Here is a 20,981-nt window from a genome sequence, read left to right as displayed (position 1 = left end):
TTATAGCTTTCTGGACTATTCATTATAAACCATGTTCTCATATGTTTTAAGTGAAGAATTCCACTTATTTGTATGTTTTGGGGCAATTTTTAATTTGGGGGCAATTTAAATTAATTTTTAATTTAGGGTGAAGGAGAGAGGCAATTCATCTAGTTTCAGATCCCAGTCTTCACTCCTTTGCTCTAATTCAAAAGCTACAGAATCTTCGGAAAGAAACTGCATACAGAGACACCACTTTTCATGGTCACATCCCAAGGCTCTTAAAAATTTTCCACTGTCATAAAATCAAAAAGCCATTTCCCTACTCTACAATAATTTTCAAAACCAAAATTATACGAAATTTTTACAAAAGGCATTAACTTGATACCTGACATTAAAAATAAACTTCACCAAACCCATAGAATGCACAACACCAGAGTGAACCGTAATGTAAACTCTGGGTGATTATGATGTGTTAATGTAGGTTCATCTACTAGAACAAATGTACTAGTCTGGATGGGCATGTTGACAGTGGGGTGTATGGGAATTCTCTGTACCTTCCTCTAAATTTTGCTGTGAACCTAAAACTGCTCTAAAAAAATAAAGTCTATTAAAAAAATAAACTCAAGGATTTTTTTGTTTGTTTGTTTTTAGGCCTTCTGGTTTCATGACAAAATGCCTAACTGTCTCTTGGTTTATTAAAACAGCACACTGACTTATAATGCAAATCTCAGGCAAAAGTTTAGATCAGAGATGACACTGCTATTAAAACACGTGGGGCTCTAGCCAGGGATTCATTTGCGCCTATAATGAACAAGGACCCCAAAACATATAATGAACAAGGACCCTCAAACCTTAATAGGTGCAGCCTTTTCTTAAAGTACAGGGACATTAACAGAGCTAAAATACTCATAACACAGGTCAGAGGGAAGATTATTTAACATCAACCAATTTAAGGTAAATTTAGTAAAGAAAGTAAACTGTTCCTTAACTATTCCAACCAATTTTAAATACTTTTAAAGTTCACTGGTTAAAAAGTTAAAAATTACAATGAACACATAAAGAGACTGGCTGATTCACCAAAGTAGAATGAAGCTTTAAACATGAAAATGTCATTTCTTTGAAAGACCAGGCTTAATATATTGTGCTCTGTCCACGATGGAAATTGTAAATCAACACTCAGAGGAAAGAAAGGAATGTCTAACTAGCATGAAAGGCCTCAGTACTCTAATCTTTAAATAATCCCACAGAAAAAAGCCATTTATTTTCCAAAAATTAAATACAGCCATTGAAATTGGTAGAATAAGAAACGTCAATGTTGACCTAAGTTAAAAGAAAAACCAAAAAGGTCAAGTATTAGCAGCCAGAATTTCAAACCTTAACATACCTTTTCTATTTCTTCATTTATTTTTAAACTTTTAAAATGGCTATCCTAACATTTACTTGAATTGTAGGTTATAAATAATAAGATCTTATCAGGTCATGAGAGAGTGGCAAAAATAAAATAAACATGGTATCCCACTTCGATGTCAAATAGCAACGAGTTTGTATTATAATTTAAGAAATACACTGTGCACAGCTTTACAGAAAGGGGATATGATTTTACTTATAGTACAATTAAACCAGAAAACCACAAGTACTTGACTGTGGAAAATAAGTGCCCAAGTGGAGGATATTTGTGATGGTACAGACTATATAGACACCAGATCTTCTAAGATGGCACTGTGAAGGTCACAGCAGCAGCCACGTAGCCGGAACACACAGAAATGGGGAACAGAAATTACTTGTAATTCAGCTAAAAAAGTGGATGAATATAAAGGGGCTCGGGAGCCTAACGCTAAACTAACAGAACTAAGTCACTGGGGTACTGATTTCCCTTGCCTCTTCTTACCACTTGACTTTGCCTTTGCTTCCAACATTTGTTTCACCATGAATAGCCTGCTAATGCATGAAGGTTGTTGCTTTGGACTCAGAATACAGCACAAGGCAGAGAATCACTGTGGGAGGAGATGGCCCACAACGGCTCCCACTGCCACCTTTATAAGAATGTGGGCGGGTCAACAAAATTCCTTTCCCTAACAGCCCCCCAAAAACGTAAGGCACTGGGCGAGCAGTCTCACCTGCATGGAGTAAGATGTTGTTACAGCCAGTAGCAGAAAACAAAATTTGGGTTTTTCTACAATCTGATGAATACAAATGAGAAAATAATAATTTCGCTTTGGTGATAACATTTTGGAGTCCCTAACCAAAGCAGTATATCAACTATACAAATTTACACATTGACCCCCCCCCCACCCAGAGACAGACTGCTTCCACTGCCAATGCCTTCAGGTTTACCACTGAGCAGTGTTTAAAATTCATGCACACTTTACCTGTAAACTGTGGTGGTTGGTGTGTTAACCTTCTCATTCAGGATGCGGCATTTAAATTTATTGTACTACAAAGAAAAATATATTTACATATTATTACATAAAATGTTTAAATGGAAAAAGATTTACTTTTTCCAACAAACATTGAATGGGCATCTACTATGTTTTAGGTGCTAAGACCTTGGGGATAGAAGAGCTCACAGCCTAGAGTTGTACTGTCCAGCACGGGAGCCACGAGCCCATGAGGCTCTGAGCACTCGAAAGGCAACTGATCTGAAATGAGATGTGCTGTAAATACAAAACACACTGGATCAGGGTCATAATGTGAAAAAAAGAACATAAAATAGCTCATTAATTTTTTAAAAATCACTATTTTTTGTATTCAATTAAAAATAATTAATAATTAATTATGTTACATGTTGAAGTGACTTTTTTATATATTGAGTTAAATAAAATGTTATAAAAATTAATTTCGGGGCTGGCCCCATGGCCTAGCGGTTAAGTGCACGCGCTCCGCTGCTGGCGGCCGGGGTTTGGATCCCAGGTGCGCACCCACGCACTGCTTGCCAGGCCATGCTGTGGCAGTGTCCCACATGAAGTGGAGGAAGATGGGCATGGATGTTAGCTCAGAGCCACTCTTCCTCAGCAACAAATGAGGAGGATTGGCATGGATGTTAGCTCAGTGCTGATCTTCCTCACAAAAAAAAACAACAAAAAAAATTAATTTCACGTTTCCTTTACTTTTAAAATGTGGCCACCAGAAAATTTAAGATTACATACGTGGCTCAGATTTGTGGATTGCATTACATTTCTATTGGACAGCCCTGTCCTAGAAGATTCTAATTTTAACTACATGAAATAAAATATAAAATTCTGAGGACATAGCTACATTATTAATTTGTGTAAAAACTAAAACAAAGTTTATAGTAAAAGATATCATTACATTAAAAAACTTAGCAGACATTTTTCTTTTCTGCTTTCATCACTATTACTATGGTGCTGGTACTTTATATTAAATAACTTCTTAAAGGAGGTAGTTGTTGGGAGAAAAAAATAGATTTGTATGATCTAACTGTTTCATACCTATATGTTAAAATAAAATTATTTTTCTTCACAAAAGTTTGACTGAGTTTAGTTCTCAACCCACAGAATAGGAGAAAATAATTGTAAATCATATATCTGATACAAGATTAATATCCAGAATATATCAAGAATTCCTACAATTGAACAACAAAAAACAAACAACTCAATTCAAAAATGGGCAAAGGATTTGAATAGACGTTTCTCCAAAGAAGATATAGAAATGGCCAATAAGCACTTGAAAAGATGTTCAACATCACTAGTCATTAGAGAAATGCAAATCAAAACTACAATGAGATACCATCTCACACCCATTAGGATGGCTATTAGCAAAAAAATGAAAATAACAAGTGCTGGCAAGATGTGAAGAAATTGGAACCCTTGTGCACTGCTGGTGGGAATCTAAAATGATGCAGTCACTGTGACAAACAGTATGTCAGTTGCTCAAAAAATAACACACAGAATTTCCATATAATTGAGCAATTGCACTTCTGGGTATACACCCCAAAGAACGGAAAGCAGGGACTTGAACAGTTATCTGTACACCCATGCTCACAGCAATATGTTTCACAATGGTCAAAAGGTGGACACAACTCAGCTGTCCACCTTCAGACAAATGGATAAACAAACTGCGGTCTACACATAAAAAGGAATATTCAGCCTGAAAAAAGGAAGGAAATTCTGACACAGGCTCCAACACAGATGAACCTTGAGGACATTATGCTGAGTGAAATAAGGCAGTCACAAAGGGACGCATATTGTATGATTCCACTGCGGTTCTAAGAGTAGTCAAACTCATAGAGACAGAAAGAGGGGAAGGGAGAATGAGGAGTTTATGTTTAATGGGTATAATGTTCCTGTTGGGGAAGACGAAAAAGCTCTGGAGATGGATGCTGGTGATGGTTGCACAACAATGTGAATATACTTAATGCCACTGTACACCTAAAAATGATTAAAGTGATATATTTTATATTTTGGATATTTTACCACAAAAAAAGAGTAGCTGGAACTTTTACCAAACCCAAAACTATTTTTTAATTCAAGCCCATAAAACTAACAATATTGTGCTTTCAAATTATAGTCGTGCCTCATGTAACAACAGGGACACCTTCTAAGAAATGCATCATTAGGCGATTTCATCATTGTGTGAACGTCAGAGAGTATACTCACACAAACCTAGATGGCACAGCCTACTACACACCTAGGCTACATGGTACTAATCTTAGGAGACCACTGTCACATACGCGGTCTGTCCTTGACTGAAACATTATTATGTGGCACGTGACTGTATGTGCTTTCTCTGAAATTTCTGGTTTTAAAAATAAAATTATGAATATATCTAAGTACATTGGTTAAAACAATATAAAGTTGAAGTTTTATACAGGTTACCCTAGGCTAAAATCAAAAAAAAGAAAAACAATTAACAGAAAACCCCAAAGGAAAGAGAAAAGCCAGAACTGTATATGGTATTATAAATATTGTTGAAGTTAGTAGTCAGAATATTAATACTCAGAATTAATCAGATTTATAAACACCCATATGAAAACCATTCACCTGGTCCTTTACCTACCTATGTCTGCATTAAAATTTTCAGGAGATGGTAGGGAAATAGCACATTGAGTGACTCATGACAGCACCACAATAGGTTGCCAAACCATTTGGAACAATTTGGCAAGCAACAGCCAATTATTTGTTAAAAAAAAAAAAAAAAAAGTTGTCTATGTTAATTATTTTTAATATTCCTGGCAAAAAGTTTCCTTATTCTAATTTCCTGAATTTACCTGAAACATTTCCAGGAGGACTTCCTTGCTGACTTCTAACCTTTCAAAAGGTTGCTTTTCTTTTATGATCGTCTTGCATATGCTCTCCAGCGCTGACAGTTCTGTGCTGGACACTGCTCTAAAAGGAAGAGCAAGTAAGAATCAATACAGGTTTTTCAGACATCATCCATGTTCCTTTGTGTGGACCTTTGTCCTGTAGCCTTTGTCTCTCATATATAAGGCAGGTAATTCTATGTCTCAAAGAGGAAGACAGACATCAACCGATGAAATGATCTGCCTTCAGTTCTTCTCTGCAATGAGGCATGCCATGTGACAAACCCTGCTGAAATACTCCCCAGTTAGACTGTAAGCTCCTTTGAGGCCTGTTCCTTGCAGTCTTCCTTATCCTTCACACATTTATACTTTTGTGCAAAAAAAGTTGTATGATGCTCGCCATGCCCCTGCCCTTACTGACTGTGGAATCCAGGTTGAGAGGAAGATCTGAGAGCGTGAACTGCGGGGTCCGAGTTGGGCGCTCACAAGGGCAGTGGGCCTCTGCAGGCATGGACTGACCTCTTTCAGCCGTTCCCAGGTTTCGGCTCGCTACCCTTCAGCCACATTGGCTTCCTGCCACTCTTCAAACAAACAAGGCATATGCCCACACCAGGGCTGTCCCACAGAGGCCTGGAATGTTCTTCCCCCAGCTGTCCATAAATACCCGCCCAGTGGCCTCAGAGCTTGCTCCCTCCTTCCATTCTGGGCCCTGCTTCAATGTTACTTCACCCTTTCCTGACTACCTGCCTGTCAAGGCACACACCTCCCCACGCTTGGTTTATTTTCCTTCAGAGCACTCATCGCCACCTGATAGTAGATGCTATTCATTTACCGTCTGTCTGAGCTAACCAGACTGTTAGTTCCACGATGATAGACTGATCTGTTCACTGCTGAATCACCAGCACCAAGCAGAGCACACAGTAGGCAGTCAAAAGATCTTGTTGAATGGATCTTGGGTGGTGGTAACAGGACAGGAAGCTGGACTAGCCTGTAAGCAGCACTACAGCATTGTGGATGCTCAGTGAGGGAGATCATTTAAGCAGTGTGGAGGTGACAGGCAAGGGCAAATGTACCATAGTCGTACAGGAGATGTCAGGCAGGAGACGTTACGGGTCTAAAATAAGGCGGAAGAGCAGAGGAGGGCAGGAAGATGGGAGAACTATTTAGTAGACAAAATCAGTAGAACTGGATTGAGTGACTGGATGGTGGGGTGGCGATGAGGAGCAGAGGGGAATTGGAAGGACCCTCAGGTTTCAGTTTTGGCCGCTGGTGGTACCTGTAAGAGGTATGAGGAATACAGGGAAGGAGGTAGGCTGGGCTGGCCTGCTGCTAATGATTTCAAGCAGACACCTATTGAATGTGAGGTCTGTGTGAACTGCCCCATCTGGAATTCATCTGTGTGAGATGTCTGGCCAAGATGGATAGCACCTTTGATTACTACGGAGCAGAACTAAACTAACTGCTTTCCAGGGATTAACCTTGCAATTCTGGTCTTAATTAGTACTATCCCCTAGCAAGTTCCAGATTAGATAAATAGTATATCACTTCCTTCTGGGGAAAAGAAAGAAAACAATTTAAGAAGTGACCTGGAATCTAAACTCATAAAAAAATAATAATTTTCAAACATAGCTAGCCAATCTATAATCACATTATGTAACATATACATTCACTAAATTAATACGTAACCATTATAAAACAATGGACTATAAACACATGCATTCGGAAGTGGATATCCAGTGGTGTTACCTGTCTTCAATGAACATGTCATAATAAAATCCATTTTCAATGGGTGGACCGTAGCACAAGTGGCCTCCATAGTAAAGCTCCATGGCCTCCCCAAGAATGTGAGCACTGGAGTGCCAGTACACCTGCAGGGCATGGGACACAAAGGCCATTGGCTATCAAAATTATGTCATGAAAAATTATTAGTAAAATAACAGGAGTAAGCAGGTGGATCAATTTTAAGGGGATAAACACCAAGACATAGGGCAACATTGATTTGAAAAGAAAATCTTCAATGCCCACTTGGAACAGCATATTATCTGAGCACTCCCTGCATTTCCACCAAAGCCATTTGCTTGGTTCCAGCGTAAAACTGTGTAGTGAGTCGCAGCTAAAGCACAGCTCCCAAACCATTTCCTTCTGTGCATTTTAACCGCCTGAAAGCTTCAATCACCCACTGGGACACTGAGCAGAACAGCCTCACAGAAGCCTGGTTCAGCCCAGAGTGGAGGAAAGTAGGGAGTGACAGACACTAATTTCCATCCTTTTTCTCCAGGGGCAGCCCTGAGCCAAACGCGGAGGGCCAAAGAGGCTGTTTATGACATCACTAATATTAACAAGATTTTGCATTTATACAGCCGGCTTCACATGCTGAACAGCACATGACTGTGGACTTTTGAAAGATGGCTGGGGGAGGGGGGGAAGGTGTTGCCAGGGAATGCCTGCTGGCTGCCTAAGACCCCCAAGCAGTATACACACAAGTTAATTTACCACAGTCTAAAGGCCAGTCATCAGCTCTACAAGTTTAGAAAATATGGATTTCCCATATTTGAAAAATTTGAATTCCCAGGGAATCAATGGTTTATGGATAAACTAAAAATAACCAAAGTCACCAAATAAATACAAGTGCCAAAGGAACAAGATAATCGAGTCCTCTGGCAGCACTTTCTTTCCCTTTATTAAATAGGAAACAATCACAATTAGAAAGCTGTTCAATAAATTAAAAAATCAGGGCAGAGGGAATTAGCTGCTTGAGCTGACTATGTGCAATGCCGACCCTGGCATTAGGCTGGGACATGATCTGCAAACAGAGCCAGAGGGTCAGTCCTTGGGGCAGAGCCCCTCTACTCTGGATGGTGCTGGGATGGCAGGCGAACTGTCAACATCAGCCCAAGTCTCCTCTTCGGTGCACTGTCCACACCTCCATATTTGTTGAGCCAAACACTGTGTTATGTGCTGGGGATACAACAGTCAAAGAACGAGTTAGAGTCACAGGCCTCATGCAGTCTACAGCCTAGTAGGGGAAAGGCAGGCAAGAAATGAATCTGTAAGTACATAATCACAAGATGAGAAGAATAATTAAAAGGAGACGAATGGGCACTGTAATAAAGAACAGCAGTGAAGGCTCTACATTCTCAGGGAGTCAGGAAGGCCTGTGTGGCTAACACAGAGAGGGAACAAAGAGTAGCTTGAGAAAGGTTGGAGAGGTAAGAAAGGGCCAGCGACCAGGCAGGGCCTGGGAGGATTTTGCATGTTATTCTAACGCAATGGGACGCATTAAAGGGTTTAAGGCAGAAAAGAAATGATTCAATTAAATTTTAAAACACTGTTTGGTAGCAATATGAGAATGGATTTCAGGGGTAGCAGGTGGGCAGTTTCTTGGGTAGTGCTATAATAGCATGATTATAGACTCCTGGGTAGTGGCAATGGAGACGGAGAGAAGTGGACAGATTCAAGATACATTACAAAAGTAATGGCTGACCAATAAATTAGAGATTGGAGTTGAGGGAGCGGGAATCCTCACACACAACCTCCAAGATTTTGGGCTGAGCAACAGGTATGTGGTGAAGTTGTACACTGAGATGGTCAGCCAGGGAAGAAAGTAGTTTTGGGGTTAAAATCAAGAATTTTATTGCGGACAAAGGCAAGTAAAGATTCTTGTACACTATCCAGGTGGAGATATGACATGGGCAGGAGTGTATACAAGACTGGGGCATCCTAGCTACAGACAGAAGAGTTGACAGTTTATAGATGGGCGTGACAGCTTAGAACAGGAGTATAAAGACAGAAGGCAGCTATGACTGAGGAACTGTTAACATTTGGAGGTGGATGAAGAAGAAAAAGCCAACAAAGAAGACTGGGAAAAAACAACCAGAGGTGAGAATAAAACCAGGAAAGCATTGGCGACATGGAGAATCTTAAAAAAAGAAGGGAGTGGTTAACTGTCAATTCTGCTGAGAAAATACGTAGGATGGGGGAAGAGTGGCCACTGAAATCAGAGGTGATGTCAAACTAATGCCCTGATACCCTGGGAGAGGCCACCGAACATGATTACAAGCACGTCGCAGAACTGGCAGCATCTGTTCTCATATAATCTGCTTTTTTTTTGTTTACACCTCCAAATATGTACCTTATGTTTTCTTGAGAATGAGATGGCAGCTGCACATCACTGACTGCTCCTGGTATTTCACCAAAGATTCAGAGTAGAATATACATATCTTAATATATCCTTTTACTGGACATTATGCTTACAAAAGGAAATATCAATTAGATATATTTTAAACTTGAAAGCCGTATCATTTTATAAAATGCCCCTTGTTTCTGGTGTGCATATTTATCAGCCTTACATGAACAATTTTCTACATGAATTTATCTAGAGGGTAAGGAGTACTTCTTGCGTATGTTACATTATGCACCAAATATTCTTATAATTAGAATCACCTTTTAAAATAAAAGTGAAATTTTGCTATATAAAGGAAACTTGAATTTTTCCGTAAAGCAAAAAATGCTTTTACAAAATCATTAATTTATCATTTTGTAGATCTGAGTTTTCTAGATTTGCTTTTCTATAGGGTTTCTTTTTTGTAGTTATCCACTAACTATTCATAAATTGGTTTATGTTCAAGATCTTGTTAATATGTTCATAGTAACAGGAAAATAAACTCCAAGACCAAAAATAATCTTTGTTACTAAACTACACTAAAAGAAGCAACAAGATCTTGGAAAAGTTACTTAACCATTCTGAACCCTGGTTGCTTCATCTGTAAAATGGGGATTAAAACAGTAGCTGTGTGATAGGGTAACTGCGGAATCAAGGAGATAATGCACACAAGGGGCTGGGCCAGTGCCTGGCACATAATGAGCATTCAGTCAATGTTGATTACCACTATCATTTTCATCAACAACCACAAATATTTATGGAAGCCCTATAACTCAATGCCGGGAACCATGTTAGTACCACGACAAGCAGAGGGGCGTGCTGGTTAGGCAGTCTAGAAAGATTCCCAAAGATAATGAGTGTTTTCTTTTTCATGATGTCACCAAACACAAGGAGGAAACAACTCCAAAGATGCTGACACCTCCAGGGAACATTAAACTTGGTAGTTCCCCCACCCCCACCCTAATGTCTGACAGATTGCGAGTTCAACAGCTACTGTTAGAGAGTCTCAGGAAGATGCCTGCAGGTGAACAAAGAGCCAGGCAGCATCCAAAAGCCCATGGCTTGCTGACGCCCAGGTTTCAGGCAGGATTTGGACCTTTAGGATAGGATTAAACTAACTGCCATGCCAACTGCCACGGGGGCTCTCTGTTCCAGCCCCTATTTCACTTTCTCCAGAAACTGACACTGTCTGAAAGCATCTAGTCGTTTGGTTTCTTGTTTACTATCTCCTCCCACTAGATGTGAACTCTCTGGAGCGGCAGCCTCAATGCTTCGTCCACTGCAGCCCCACAGGGCCTGGCACATGCATCCATCACCTTAGATGCTGGTCAGCTGACTGAGGGAATAAATAAAATTTTACAAGTCCGGGGATAACATCCAGGATGAAGTTAGGTGACAGTTGTTAAGGACTAGTGAGAAAAGTTAAATAATAGATATAAGCTATTTTTTTTTTTTAATTGCTTTCTGAATCACTTTTAAATGTGATTTTATTAATATAGTATTAACTATTTAATGATTATACTCTGCATATTTTAAACAGAAAAGTAATGATAATATGGGTCTTACAGTTTGGATTAATAAATCAAGACATTCCGCATAAGCTTCACAATTAATGTAACCTAAGCTAATCATAGGTTAGGTTTTATTGAGGCAATGGACCTCTTAAAAGGGAGACTGCAAAGTTAAGGTGACAATGTATATCAGAGACCTATGTGAAAATATGATGTCTATTTTATGGAATATTACATTATTAAGTATTTAAAAGATATTTGAGTTTTGACAATTTTTTCCAATTCTATACATATTAAATTATAAAGTAGGTCTATTTTTAAGAGTCTATTAAAAATTCACTTGAAATACACACTGATTTAATAATTAAAGCACTCTAACTTAAGGAAACAATTATTTTGAGAAATGATAAATATGGGATACTCAAAAAACTGATATATATTTGTATATATTCATTCCATAAACCTTATTAAATATTTATTAAATACTAATACACACACTTTAAATCTTAGAAGGCAGCAAAACTCATCATTCTTGACTTCAGTGTGTGACTCTGTACGTAACGTAGTTGACAACATAAACACCCAAAGTTTGGTTGGTTGGTTTTTAAATACTTACAGCTTGAGCCTCCTCATTATCAAACATGAGCAGCTCCAAGGTGGAGTCCCCTTCCAACGGACGGTCCAGATCCCATAATTCACCATTTACTTTGGCTATTACTGTGCTTTCAGCCAGTTCTCGACTAGTGAGACAAAAGTCACTGGGGAGTTAACCTTATCACATGCTACAACGATTTGTTAAAACAAAAGATCAGAATAATTTCCAGGTTTGTTTTTTTTTAAGTGGATAGAAAGTACAAATGTAAACTAATAAGACAGATATTTTTTATTTTGTAACATTTATTTTAAGTACAAAAGTAATATACGTTCACTGTGAAAAACTTAGAAAGCAGAGAAAGCAGAAAGAATAAAATAAAAATCACAGACACATCTCACCACCCAGAGATAACGACTCACAACATTTTGGTACATGTCTTTCCAGTCTTTTTTCTACGTCCACTCCCACTCACACATGGACATATGTCCTTTTGTTAAAAGTACAATTGCCAATATAGTTTTATAGCCTGCTTTTTCACTGCCATGCCATCTGATAGACTTCCAAAACAGTCTAGAAGTATCATATTCATTAAAGAAGGCCTCCACTCCTGAACATTCCTGTCACTTGTATGGTTTGCCGTCATAGGGTGGACTGCACAGCCATCCACGCACATGCAGTTTTGTGTCTCCTGTGACTGTTTTCTGCGAATAAGCCTCAAAGTGAAATTGCTAGGTCAAAGGGCATATGCTTTTAAAAGATTTCTGATAAATATTGTCTGAGTGTATCACTTCCAGGCACCCTGAAAGATTTTTTAAGTCTTTGTCAATTTGATGTTGGGAACTGTTGTTTTAATTTGATTTATTTGATTATTAATTTTAGTAAATGTTTACTGGCCATTTTTACTTTTATGAACTGTTCACGTTCTTTATCTATTTTCTATTGAGGTGTTGATCTTTTCTTTTCCTTTTTTTTCGTGTGTGTGTTTTTTTTAAATAACATTTATTGTTGTTCGATAATTATTGACAAAAACAACACGTTAAAAGAAACCTGGAAAGTACAGAAAAGCACAAAGAAAAAAAAAATCACCCACAATCCTATCACCCAGAAATTGCTGTTAACATTTCGCTGTATGTCCTTCCACATTTTTTCATAAATATATACACCAATATAAAAAATTTAATAGTATTCTGTATATGTTATTTGGTAACCTACTTTTTAAACTTAACAATAAATCACAACATTTTCCCTAACAGTAGACAGACTTGTAAAACATCCTATTTAATAGTTGCAGTACAATCAGGACTTGCTCAATGAACCCACTATTGCTGGGCGTTTTCATTATTCCTTTGTGGGTTTTGTGTTTTTTTTGTTTTGTTTTGGTGATGACAAGGCTGCAATGAAAATTCTTGAACATACACCTTAGCACCCAATTATTTTCTCAGGAAAAATTCTAGAAGTAAAACTGCTGAGTCAAGGGAAATATACTTTTAATGACTTTTGTTGGAAAATATTGCCAAATTCTCCTATCAGGAAAGGTCTAAGAGGACCTTTTCTCTGTGCTAATGTTAGGTACTACTAAATTGTGTCCTCTTCACAATGTAATGTTTTAATTTGCTTTTCTGTGAGTAACTTGAGCAGCGGTGCAGCACTGTGGTTAAGAGCACGCACTCTGGTGTCAGGCCAACTTGAGTTTAAACATCGGACAATCTACTCAGCTTCTCAAGCCTCAGTTTTCTCACCAGTAAATTGGGGATTATTGGACCTTCCTCATACATTTATTCTAAGGATTAAACAAAATGTACTTATAATAAGAACTTATAAATGTTAGACATTGTTATTAACAAAGTAGAAGTTTATTTTCATTTTTACTGGCTCTGATAGACTGCTAAGGGTTCCTCAAATCCTTTCTCTCCTTCTACAGCAAGTTTTCCAGCCTCCCCTGCAGATAGATGTGGCCATGTGACTGAGTTTGGAGGCACAGATACAAGCAGAAGTGGTATGTAGCACTTCTGTATCTCAGCCTTAAGACAACAGAGGGCGCCTCACCACCATCTCCCTGCCTTCTATGGACTGGAGCACATAGGTGCGGTTCCTTTGGACCATGTAGACAAGAGCAACACTGTACCAGAAGGCCTGGCAACAAGATGGAAGGAATTTAGGTCCCCAAATGACTGTATGGAGAAGTGCTGCCCCGCCAACCTGGACCCCACACCTCCAGACTGCCATATGAGAGAAAGACTTTGACCATATTGAAGCCACTGAGTTTTCTGTGGTCTCTTTGCTGCAGCAGCTTAGTCTATATCTTAACTAACACAGAAATAAGGGCCTGCAAGTGAGTAACAAAAACAAAACATGTGGCACTGGCTTAGCAGACAGGCAGTGGATAACAAGGAAAGGGGTACTAAGATGTGGAAAGCCAATAACCTTTGTTAAGACAGAACAAAATATTTGATAAAACTTGCAGTCAAACTAATGTGCTTACAATGCCTATAGCACATGAGGAAGCAGTTATAAAAAGGCAGAACGCTGATATCCACTGGGTAACACCTGTGGCTTTTAGCAAGCTACCACTAAAATGAGATAAGCTCAGGTGAGACTCGTCCAGTTTGCAAGCAGAGATGAAAGGGACAGAGCTTTGCCAAGGGAGGCTCTCTTGGCCTGTGGCCTGCAGTCCAAAACCCACAGAGCCCAGAAATGTGAGGCTGTGCAAGATTGGAGAAACAATCTTCTGTCCAAAACAGCAGGAAGGACGGGCACTGACAGCCCTTCCCCAAGGCCACGCATCAAGACAGACAACAGGCACCTGTCCAGCTGCAAGGATTAGAGTGAGGCTGCCGCCTCCCACAAGCTGTTGTTTCACATGATCTCAGGCCATTAAACTGAGGCAGAGAGGAATAAGCCGAGTGTAAAAGCGAGGGAATAAAGGAGAAGTCTGTCTAGAAGAATTCTTTGTGAGATTACTTTCACGTGGAACTGATGAGAAGCAAACAGACCAGAACTGCTTAAGGGAATTCTACTGCCAAACAAACTAGAACCCAGCTTATAAATACCTGTGACTGTTTGATCCTTAAAGGAGCCCTCAGCCCCTGACTGCATCAGCAGGAACTGGTGATGCACAGCCTCCAAGAGGACAAACTGCCCCATACTTCAGATGTGGCAAATGAGGATGGTGGACAACTGTGAACCTTTCAAAGAGCAAAATCAGGACCCACCAGGGACTATGGACAAGAGAGCTACTCCCAGAGAACAAAGGCTGGCCAGATGGGCTGACCCAAGCACAACCCACTGCCAGGCTGTGAGCCTCACAATCATGCCAGCAGGATCTGATGGCGTCTATACACTGTCTGCCATATCGCTCCTTCTTCTTTTTTCCAAACAGACACTTTAATTGTGATTGCCTTGTGTTTATTCCACCACTGTACATATGTGTGGCATCGGCAGCCTTGTCTATTAGTTTATTTGTTGCTGGAGTGCAAGGAGCCAGCCTGATGGGGGTGTTCTGCACATCACTTGGAAATCCCAGGCTTTCAGCTGATGGGACCTGGAGTTGTCTCACTTGGGGAGAGAGTGAGCGTGTGGGATGATGAAAGAAGGGTGCTCACAGATTATCTGGATGTCAGAGGGGCACACTGTGGCAGACGTCACCTAAACCATTCCTTCTCTCTTCCATGGTGAGAATACTTTAGCTGGACACGTGGCTGGCCAGCAGGAGCTACATTTCCATTCTCCCTTACAGCTACGGGTGGCCATGTGACTAAATGTGAGCTAACAAGATGCAAGTGGAAGTAAAGTGTGCCACTGTGGGGTCTTGGCCTCAGAGCATCCTTGTTCTTCAGCTGTTCTTCCCCTTGCCTGCAGGCAGGCAAGGATCCATGGATGGGACCCAGCTTCCACCCCTAGACATGGACAAACCCTACCTAGGCAATGGCAGATCAACAAGACGGAAGGAGCCTGGGTCCATAGTGACTGCATGGACCAGAGATGTCCACCAGCCTGGACTGGTCATCTCTGTACTGTTATGTGAGAGAATGTGAGATCTACCTTATTTAAGCCACTGTCTCTTGGGGTCTCTTTGTTACAGCAGTTTAGCCTAACTCAGTTGTTCTTAAATGTTAGCCTGCCACAGAAGACCGTTTCGTAAAAACATAGATTGCTAATTGATTCAGGAGGTATGGGACAGGGCCCAAGAATCTGCTTTTCTAACAAGTTCCCAGGTGATGCTGATGCTGCTGGTTTGGGGACCACATTCTGAGAACTACTCTTTCATGAACTACTATGAACTGTCCTTTGCCCATTTTTTCTACTGGGGTATTTTCTTAAGATAAATGGCTATGGATAGAATTCTTGGGTCCAAGGGTTATGGTTCGCACACTTTTAAGGCTTTAAAAGCTTGAAAGAGAGTGCATGGATTCATCCTGCCTCCAGCAGTACCACTTCCTCAAAATTGTATCAATATTAACTATTATCCATAAATCCTTGACAAATCAATAGATAATATGTAATTATTTTCATTTGCATTTCTAAGATTACCTTTTCCTCTGTTAAGTTTTCATCTTTTTCCTATTAATTTGAAAAACACTTAGAGAGCAATCATTTGTTTCACATGGTACTTTTTCTCACATCTGTCATTTCCCTTTTTATGTCATTTGTACACATGGCCATTTTTCCTAAGTGTTTAATTTGGGGGCAGTTTGAATCTGTCCATCTTTTCCTTAATGATTTCTACCTTAGATGTTTTGCTTAGAAAGGCCTACACTCCCCCAGAGCAGGAATAATCATCTATGCAATCTGCTCTCAGTTAACCAAGGGAACAGGCAGTATAACTGAATAAAGCTATTATTTTTTTATAACTTTATTTTATATCCCGCCACCTCACCGGACTCTTATTCTAATAGTTTTTCAGTTAATACTGTTCTCTAACACACTTTTTAAATTGTTTAATTGTTCTCTTTCTAAGTGCCTGAGTTGAATTCTTATTCTTTTTATTCTTTCTTATTCAATAATAAAAGCCTTCAACACTACAAATCTGTTTCTGATCACCATTCTGGATGCAGGCCATAGATTTTGAAATGTATTCTCCTCATTAGAAGTATTTTCTAAGAATTCTGTGCTTGTTTTTATTTCCTTTCACCCAAGTGATTTTAAAGAGTTGTTTTTTATTTTCAAGTTTTATTTTTTCTTGTTGTCATTTAATCTGTTTACTGACTTCAAAACTGATTTCATTTTACTCACAGAATGTGAACTCTATGTTTCTGCATTTTATGAAGATTCTGGGGAGCCGAAAGCATGACCACAGGTGCCAAGAGAGAAGGCAGTGTCTCTGCCTGTAGAGCACAGAGAGGGTGAGTAGCCACAAAGTCTACCTTAGAGTGTCATTACTCAGACACAAACGATCTTAATTTTGCCTATGAGATCTGTCAAAACCTGAGAAAGCCATGTTAAAGTCTACCACTCCTGAGTTTCTGTAATTTTCTATTTCTAATTTGATGCTATGTTATTTAACTCATAAAGGCTCATGACAAATAATCACTGTGGATTATACTGTTCACCTATTTTTACAGTAAGTCTCAGTATCCCACTGGATGATTTCAGCCCTGAATTCTGCTGTCTGACAGTAATATTATGGCCACTGCTTTCTTCTCATCAGGTTTGCCTGATACAGCTTTGCCCATCTTTCAGTTTTGGACAGTTTTACTTTTTAGACACTCCTGCAACCCCTCTGTCATTAAAATTGAGGGGAGAGTTTTTAAACTGATACCCTGTGCAAACGCATATTGCTAAGTGTACAATGAAGAACATGGGAATGGGTTGGAGAGGCCTTAGGGTGCATGATATGATAGGAAGAAAAAGAAATACGAACTTAACCATAGTTTTCAAAGGCAATCTGAGAGTTTCAATTGTTGCAAAAGTTCACTTCTTAAATATTAAAAGTTTATTTACATGGCAGTTTTGAGCTATAGCTTCCATAGAATAGTATTTAACGTTGGAATTAACATTAGTCAAAACAACGTAACTTCACTGATGTATCTAATTTCTAGGGCGGTCAAAGTACTTATTCCAGGGCTGATAATAGCTCTAACACATACATCTTAAATCTACAATTAATAACCTTTTTGTACATTTCTAGAGACACTTTAATTTTCAGAGTACCTTTCATATACAGTATTTCATTTAATCTTTACAACCTCATAAAGTAAACGAGAAAAGTATTATTTCCACTGAAGATGTAAGAAAACAGGGTTGGAAAGCTTTAGAGATCTGCCCGAGTTGGTTCAAAGAACCACCTACGGTTACTTACTGGTGGAACAACGGCTTGGAATCAAGTCCAGCAAAAGACCTGTAAAATCTCATGGAAATATCTTAACAATGAACTAAGTCAATATAATGCGGCCTGTCAAGGACTATACATTTTTCTCTACTATATATTTTTATTAAAACTTTAACATTTGGACCTTTTAAAGAGGAAGACATTGTGTTCTGATAGTCCATTACTTATTAAATGGCCTCTTTAGAAGCCAGACGGAAACAATTAACGAATTACATGTAATTTATTCAACCGAGTAAGAAAAAAATATTTCAGCAGTCCCTAAGAACACATTTCACTAAGCTCTGGCGCAATACTTAATACTGAACACTTTCTCCAAACTACGGTTTACCTAATTTCAGCAGCCACTTGATAAGGTGTTGTTTTCCAAGCTTCCCCTTCCACTGTTTTCCCATCAGCCACTCGGACTGTGATCACTTTGCTTGTATTCCCCTTTTTTTCATAAATGGCAAGTAAGAGCTGATGATCCTTCTTCAGTATTTCAAAAAGCTTCAATCTTTCCTTTATGAAGTTTGGTTGATTTTTCACCTGAAAATCATTAGAATACCATAAGGTTAACATACACAGCCCACTTTTTCCTAATTGCTCAGCCCTCAGTTAGTTTCAGCCCCTTCTCAGGATGCCCAGGGTTCTTTCCAGCACTAGTCTCCATCACTCGACTTTTCACTCTCACCCCTGGAAAACTCCTCTCCAGTGATCTGACTCCTTCCTAGCTCTCAGGGTCCAGCTCAAAGCCCACCTCTTCTAACTACCACAGCCACTGGCCTCTCCTTTCTCCACGTGTTTAGCACACATGTACGCAGAGTCACACAATTCAGCCCTTACATACCATCCAACTTTGTTCTCTAGTGGTTTCTAAACCACTTTGCGTTTGTCTGAACTCCTCAATCAGACTAATCCCTTTGAGGCCAAGTATTCCTCCTTTCCTCCTACCAAATGCTGAAGCCTGATAAATACTCTCAGGTTGTTTTAATGATTTACAAAAAAAGGAAAGTAGCCAGTTTCCTTAACACAAAAGAGCTCTGCTCTCTCACCTTAAATAGACTAAGGAGCACTTTATAGCTCATCTCTAAGTTAAGACATCTTGTATCAAAGGCTTACAAAGTTTTCAATGTCCTACTGTGGCTTAGGTCGTAATCTATTAGTAATTATGTTTTAATTACAAACTCTGGGCAGTTAACGAAATAAGCATATTTAAATTCCAGGTAATATTTTATATTATTTCCATAGCAACGACTTACCTCACTGTCAGGCCCGATTTCCTTCTTCTTTTTAATGTCCTTTTCTTGGCTTTGACTAGAAGGAGGCTGAGAAATAAAGGTAAATTATAAACGACTTATACTAAAGACAGGAAAGAGCAACACATCTGAAACCTGAGGAAGGAGGGGGCATGCCAGCTGGCAGCAAGTGTCCCATGTCTAGAGGCTCATAGCTGCGCTCTCCTGCCCACCGCCTACAACCCTGAACTGGCAAGTCGTTCTCTGGGGTTCAGTCCTTCCTGTCTGTGCATTTTCACACATTCTTGCTAAGCACATAATATATTTTGCTCTTTAAAGTTTTTTCCCCCTAAACTTTTAAACAAATAATGTCACTAGAAAATGGTTGTGTAGCTGCTGCCAGAGACTTTAAACGCACTATTTCATGACTGTTGCTAGGGCACCACAGTTACCCTGGGTAAAGAACGAAGAACACCCCAGTCTGAGAAAGCCTTCAGAACGTAGAAACTGTATTATGTGACAGGAAGACAGTGTGTCATTAAACGAACCAAAACATTAAAACTCTACTAAATAATAATGTTAAAGACACAGATCTCAAGACAGGCCATCAAAAGAAGCCAACAAAACAAAAACAAAAACCACCTGTCATAAACGGCTCAGAACCAGGGATTCATTAACGGAAATGGAAGGGTTCATACACACAGCTGTTGGTCATCCCGCCCAAGGAAAGAAGAGTGGGTCCTAAACACTCCAGCATTTTTTTCAAACAAAGGAAAATATTATTTCTGGTACTGAAGAAATTGTGTGGCAGGCAATTCACTGGAAGCGCTGAGCACTTCCACCATCCGGTCCATCTGGCGATCGCTGGAAACGCAGGGTCCCGGGGTGTGCAGGCTCCTCCCTGGCTCCCGGGCCCCAGCAAGAGCACAGGGCAGGGCTCCGGGAGCCGCACGCCCTGCAGGCCACTGGGGGGCAGGGCGGGCACACCCCGCGGGGCACCGCCCGCAGCCGCACCCGGCCTTGCAGAGCGGAAAACCGCTCCGTGGGCACGGCCGCTCACCGAGCCCGGGGCTCCGCGAGGCGCCGCCCGCGTCCCCCGCAGGGAGGCCGCCGCCCCGTTACCTGCGCGCCGGCAGCCGCGCGCCCGGCCTCCTCCCGCGCCGCCGCGGCCCGCGCCGCGCTCTCCAGCTTCGCCTGGTGGCTCAGCTCCTCGGCCAGGCACAGCCGCAGGCGGTACAGGCGGTGGCGCAGGTCGCGGTTCTCGGCCCGGAGCTGCGCCACCTCCCGCGTGAGGCACGGCCCCTCGGCCTGGCACCGGTCGGGCGCGTTCAGCAGCTCGTCCCTCAGGCGCTGGACCTCCGCCCACAGCCAGCGGATGTCCTCCTCCTGCCGCTCCAGGCGCGAAGCCACGGCCTCGGCCGCCAGGGCCTCGGCCGCCATGGCGCTCGCCTGGCTCGGGGCCCCGACGCCGCGCACCAGGGTGGGAGCGGCGGCGGCGACAGCGGGGACGGCCAGGCAGCTGCCAGGCACACTGCAGGGGGCGGGGCGGGGCGCAGCTATGCAAACTAATGGTGGCGGGGCCCCCGGGAGAAGTGGGGCGGGGCCGCTGTCTGCGCAGTGCGAGAGGCGGGGCCGAGGTGGGGAGCACGGAGGCGGTGGGGGGTGCCTGGGTGCGGGGACGCTGGGTGGCCCAGGCTTGGAGATTGGCATGGGGCCTGAAAAGGCTCACAGTGCCTCCAAGGCTACCAGCATGTCGCCGTTCGTCGGTTCAAACGCAAATCGTCCAAAACCTTGAGCAGGCTGACATCTCCCGTCCACATTGGCTCCTGTGTTTCCCGTCGCGATTTCTGCCAGTCAACATTTCTTCACCTTGCAACCAGATTCCGAAAAGTGGCCATTGCGAATCGACCTTTTTTGGCCTTCATACCA

The 20,981-nt window shown here is 41.1% G+C and overlaps 1 protein-coding gene across 2 annotated transcripts in view; it reads right to left on the bottom strand.

Moving 5' to 3' along the window:
- TARS3 (threonyl-tRNA synthetase 3) overlaps positions 1-20,507 on the bottom strand; it is a 62,912-nt gene extending 42,405 nt beyond the window's left edge. For both annotated transcript variants that reach the window (XM_058542297.1, XM_058542298.1), the window contains exons 1-7: positions 20,175-20,507; positions 19,077-19,142; positions 18,167-18,363; positions 11,532-11,655; positions 6,989-7,110; positions 5,210-5,327; positions 2,352-2,416 (exon numbers count right to left, since the gene is read on the bottom strand). In XM_058542297.1, the coding sequence (XP_058398280.1) occupies positions 2,352-2,416; positions 5,210-5,327; positions 6,989-7,110; positions 11,532-11,655; positions 18,167-18,363; positions 19,077-19,142; positions 20,175-20,492 (1,010 nt within the window). In that variant the 5' untranslated portion in view covers positions 20,493-20,507. The remainder of the gene's footprint in view (positions 1-2,351; positions 2,417-5,209; positions 5,328-6,988; positions 7,111-11,531; positions 11,656-18,166; positions 18,364-19,076; positions 19,143-20,174) is intronic.
- Between the last annotated feature and the right edge of the window lie 474 nt (positions 20,508-20,981).

Source organism: Diceros bicornis, chromosome 5 (assembly GCF_020826845.1).
Source record: "Diceros bicornis minor isolate mBicDic1 chromosome 5, mDicBic1.mat.cur, whole genome shotgun sequence".
Taxonomy (NCBI): Eukaryota; Metazoa; Chordata; class Mammalia; order Perissodactyla; family Rhinocerotidae; genus Diceros; species Diceros bicornis.
This window is presented reverse-complemented; position numbering and strand designations above follow the sequence as displayed.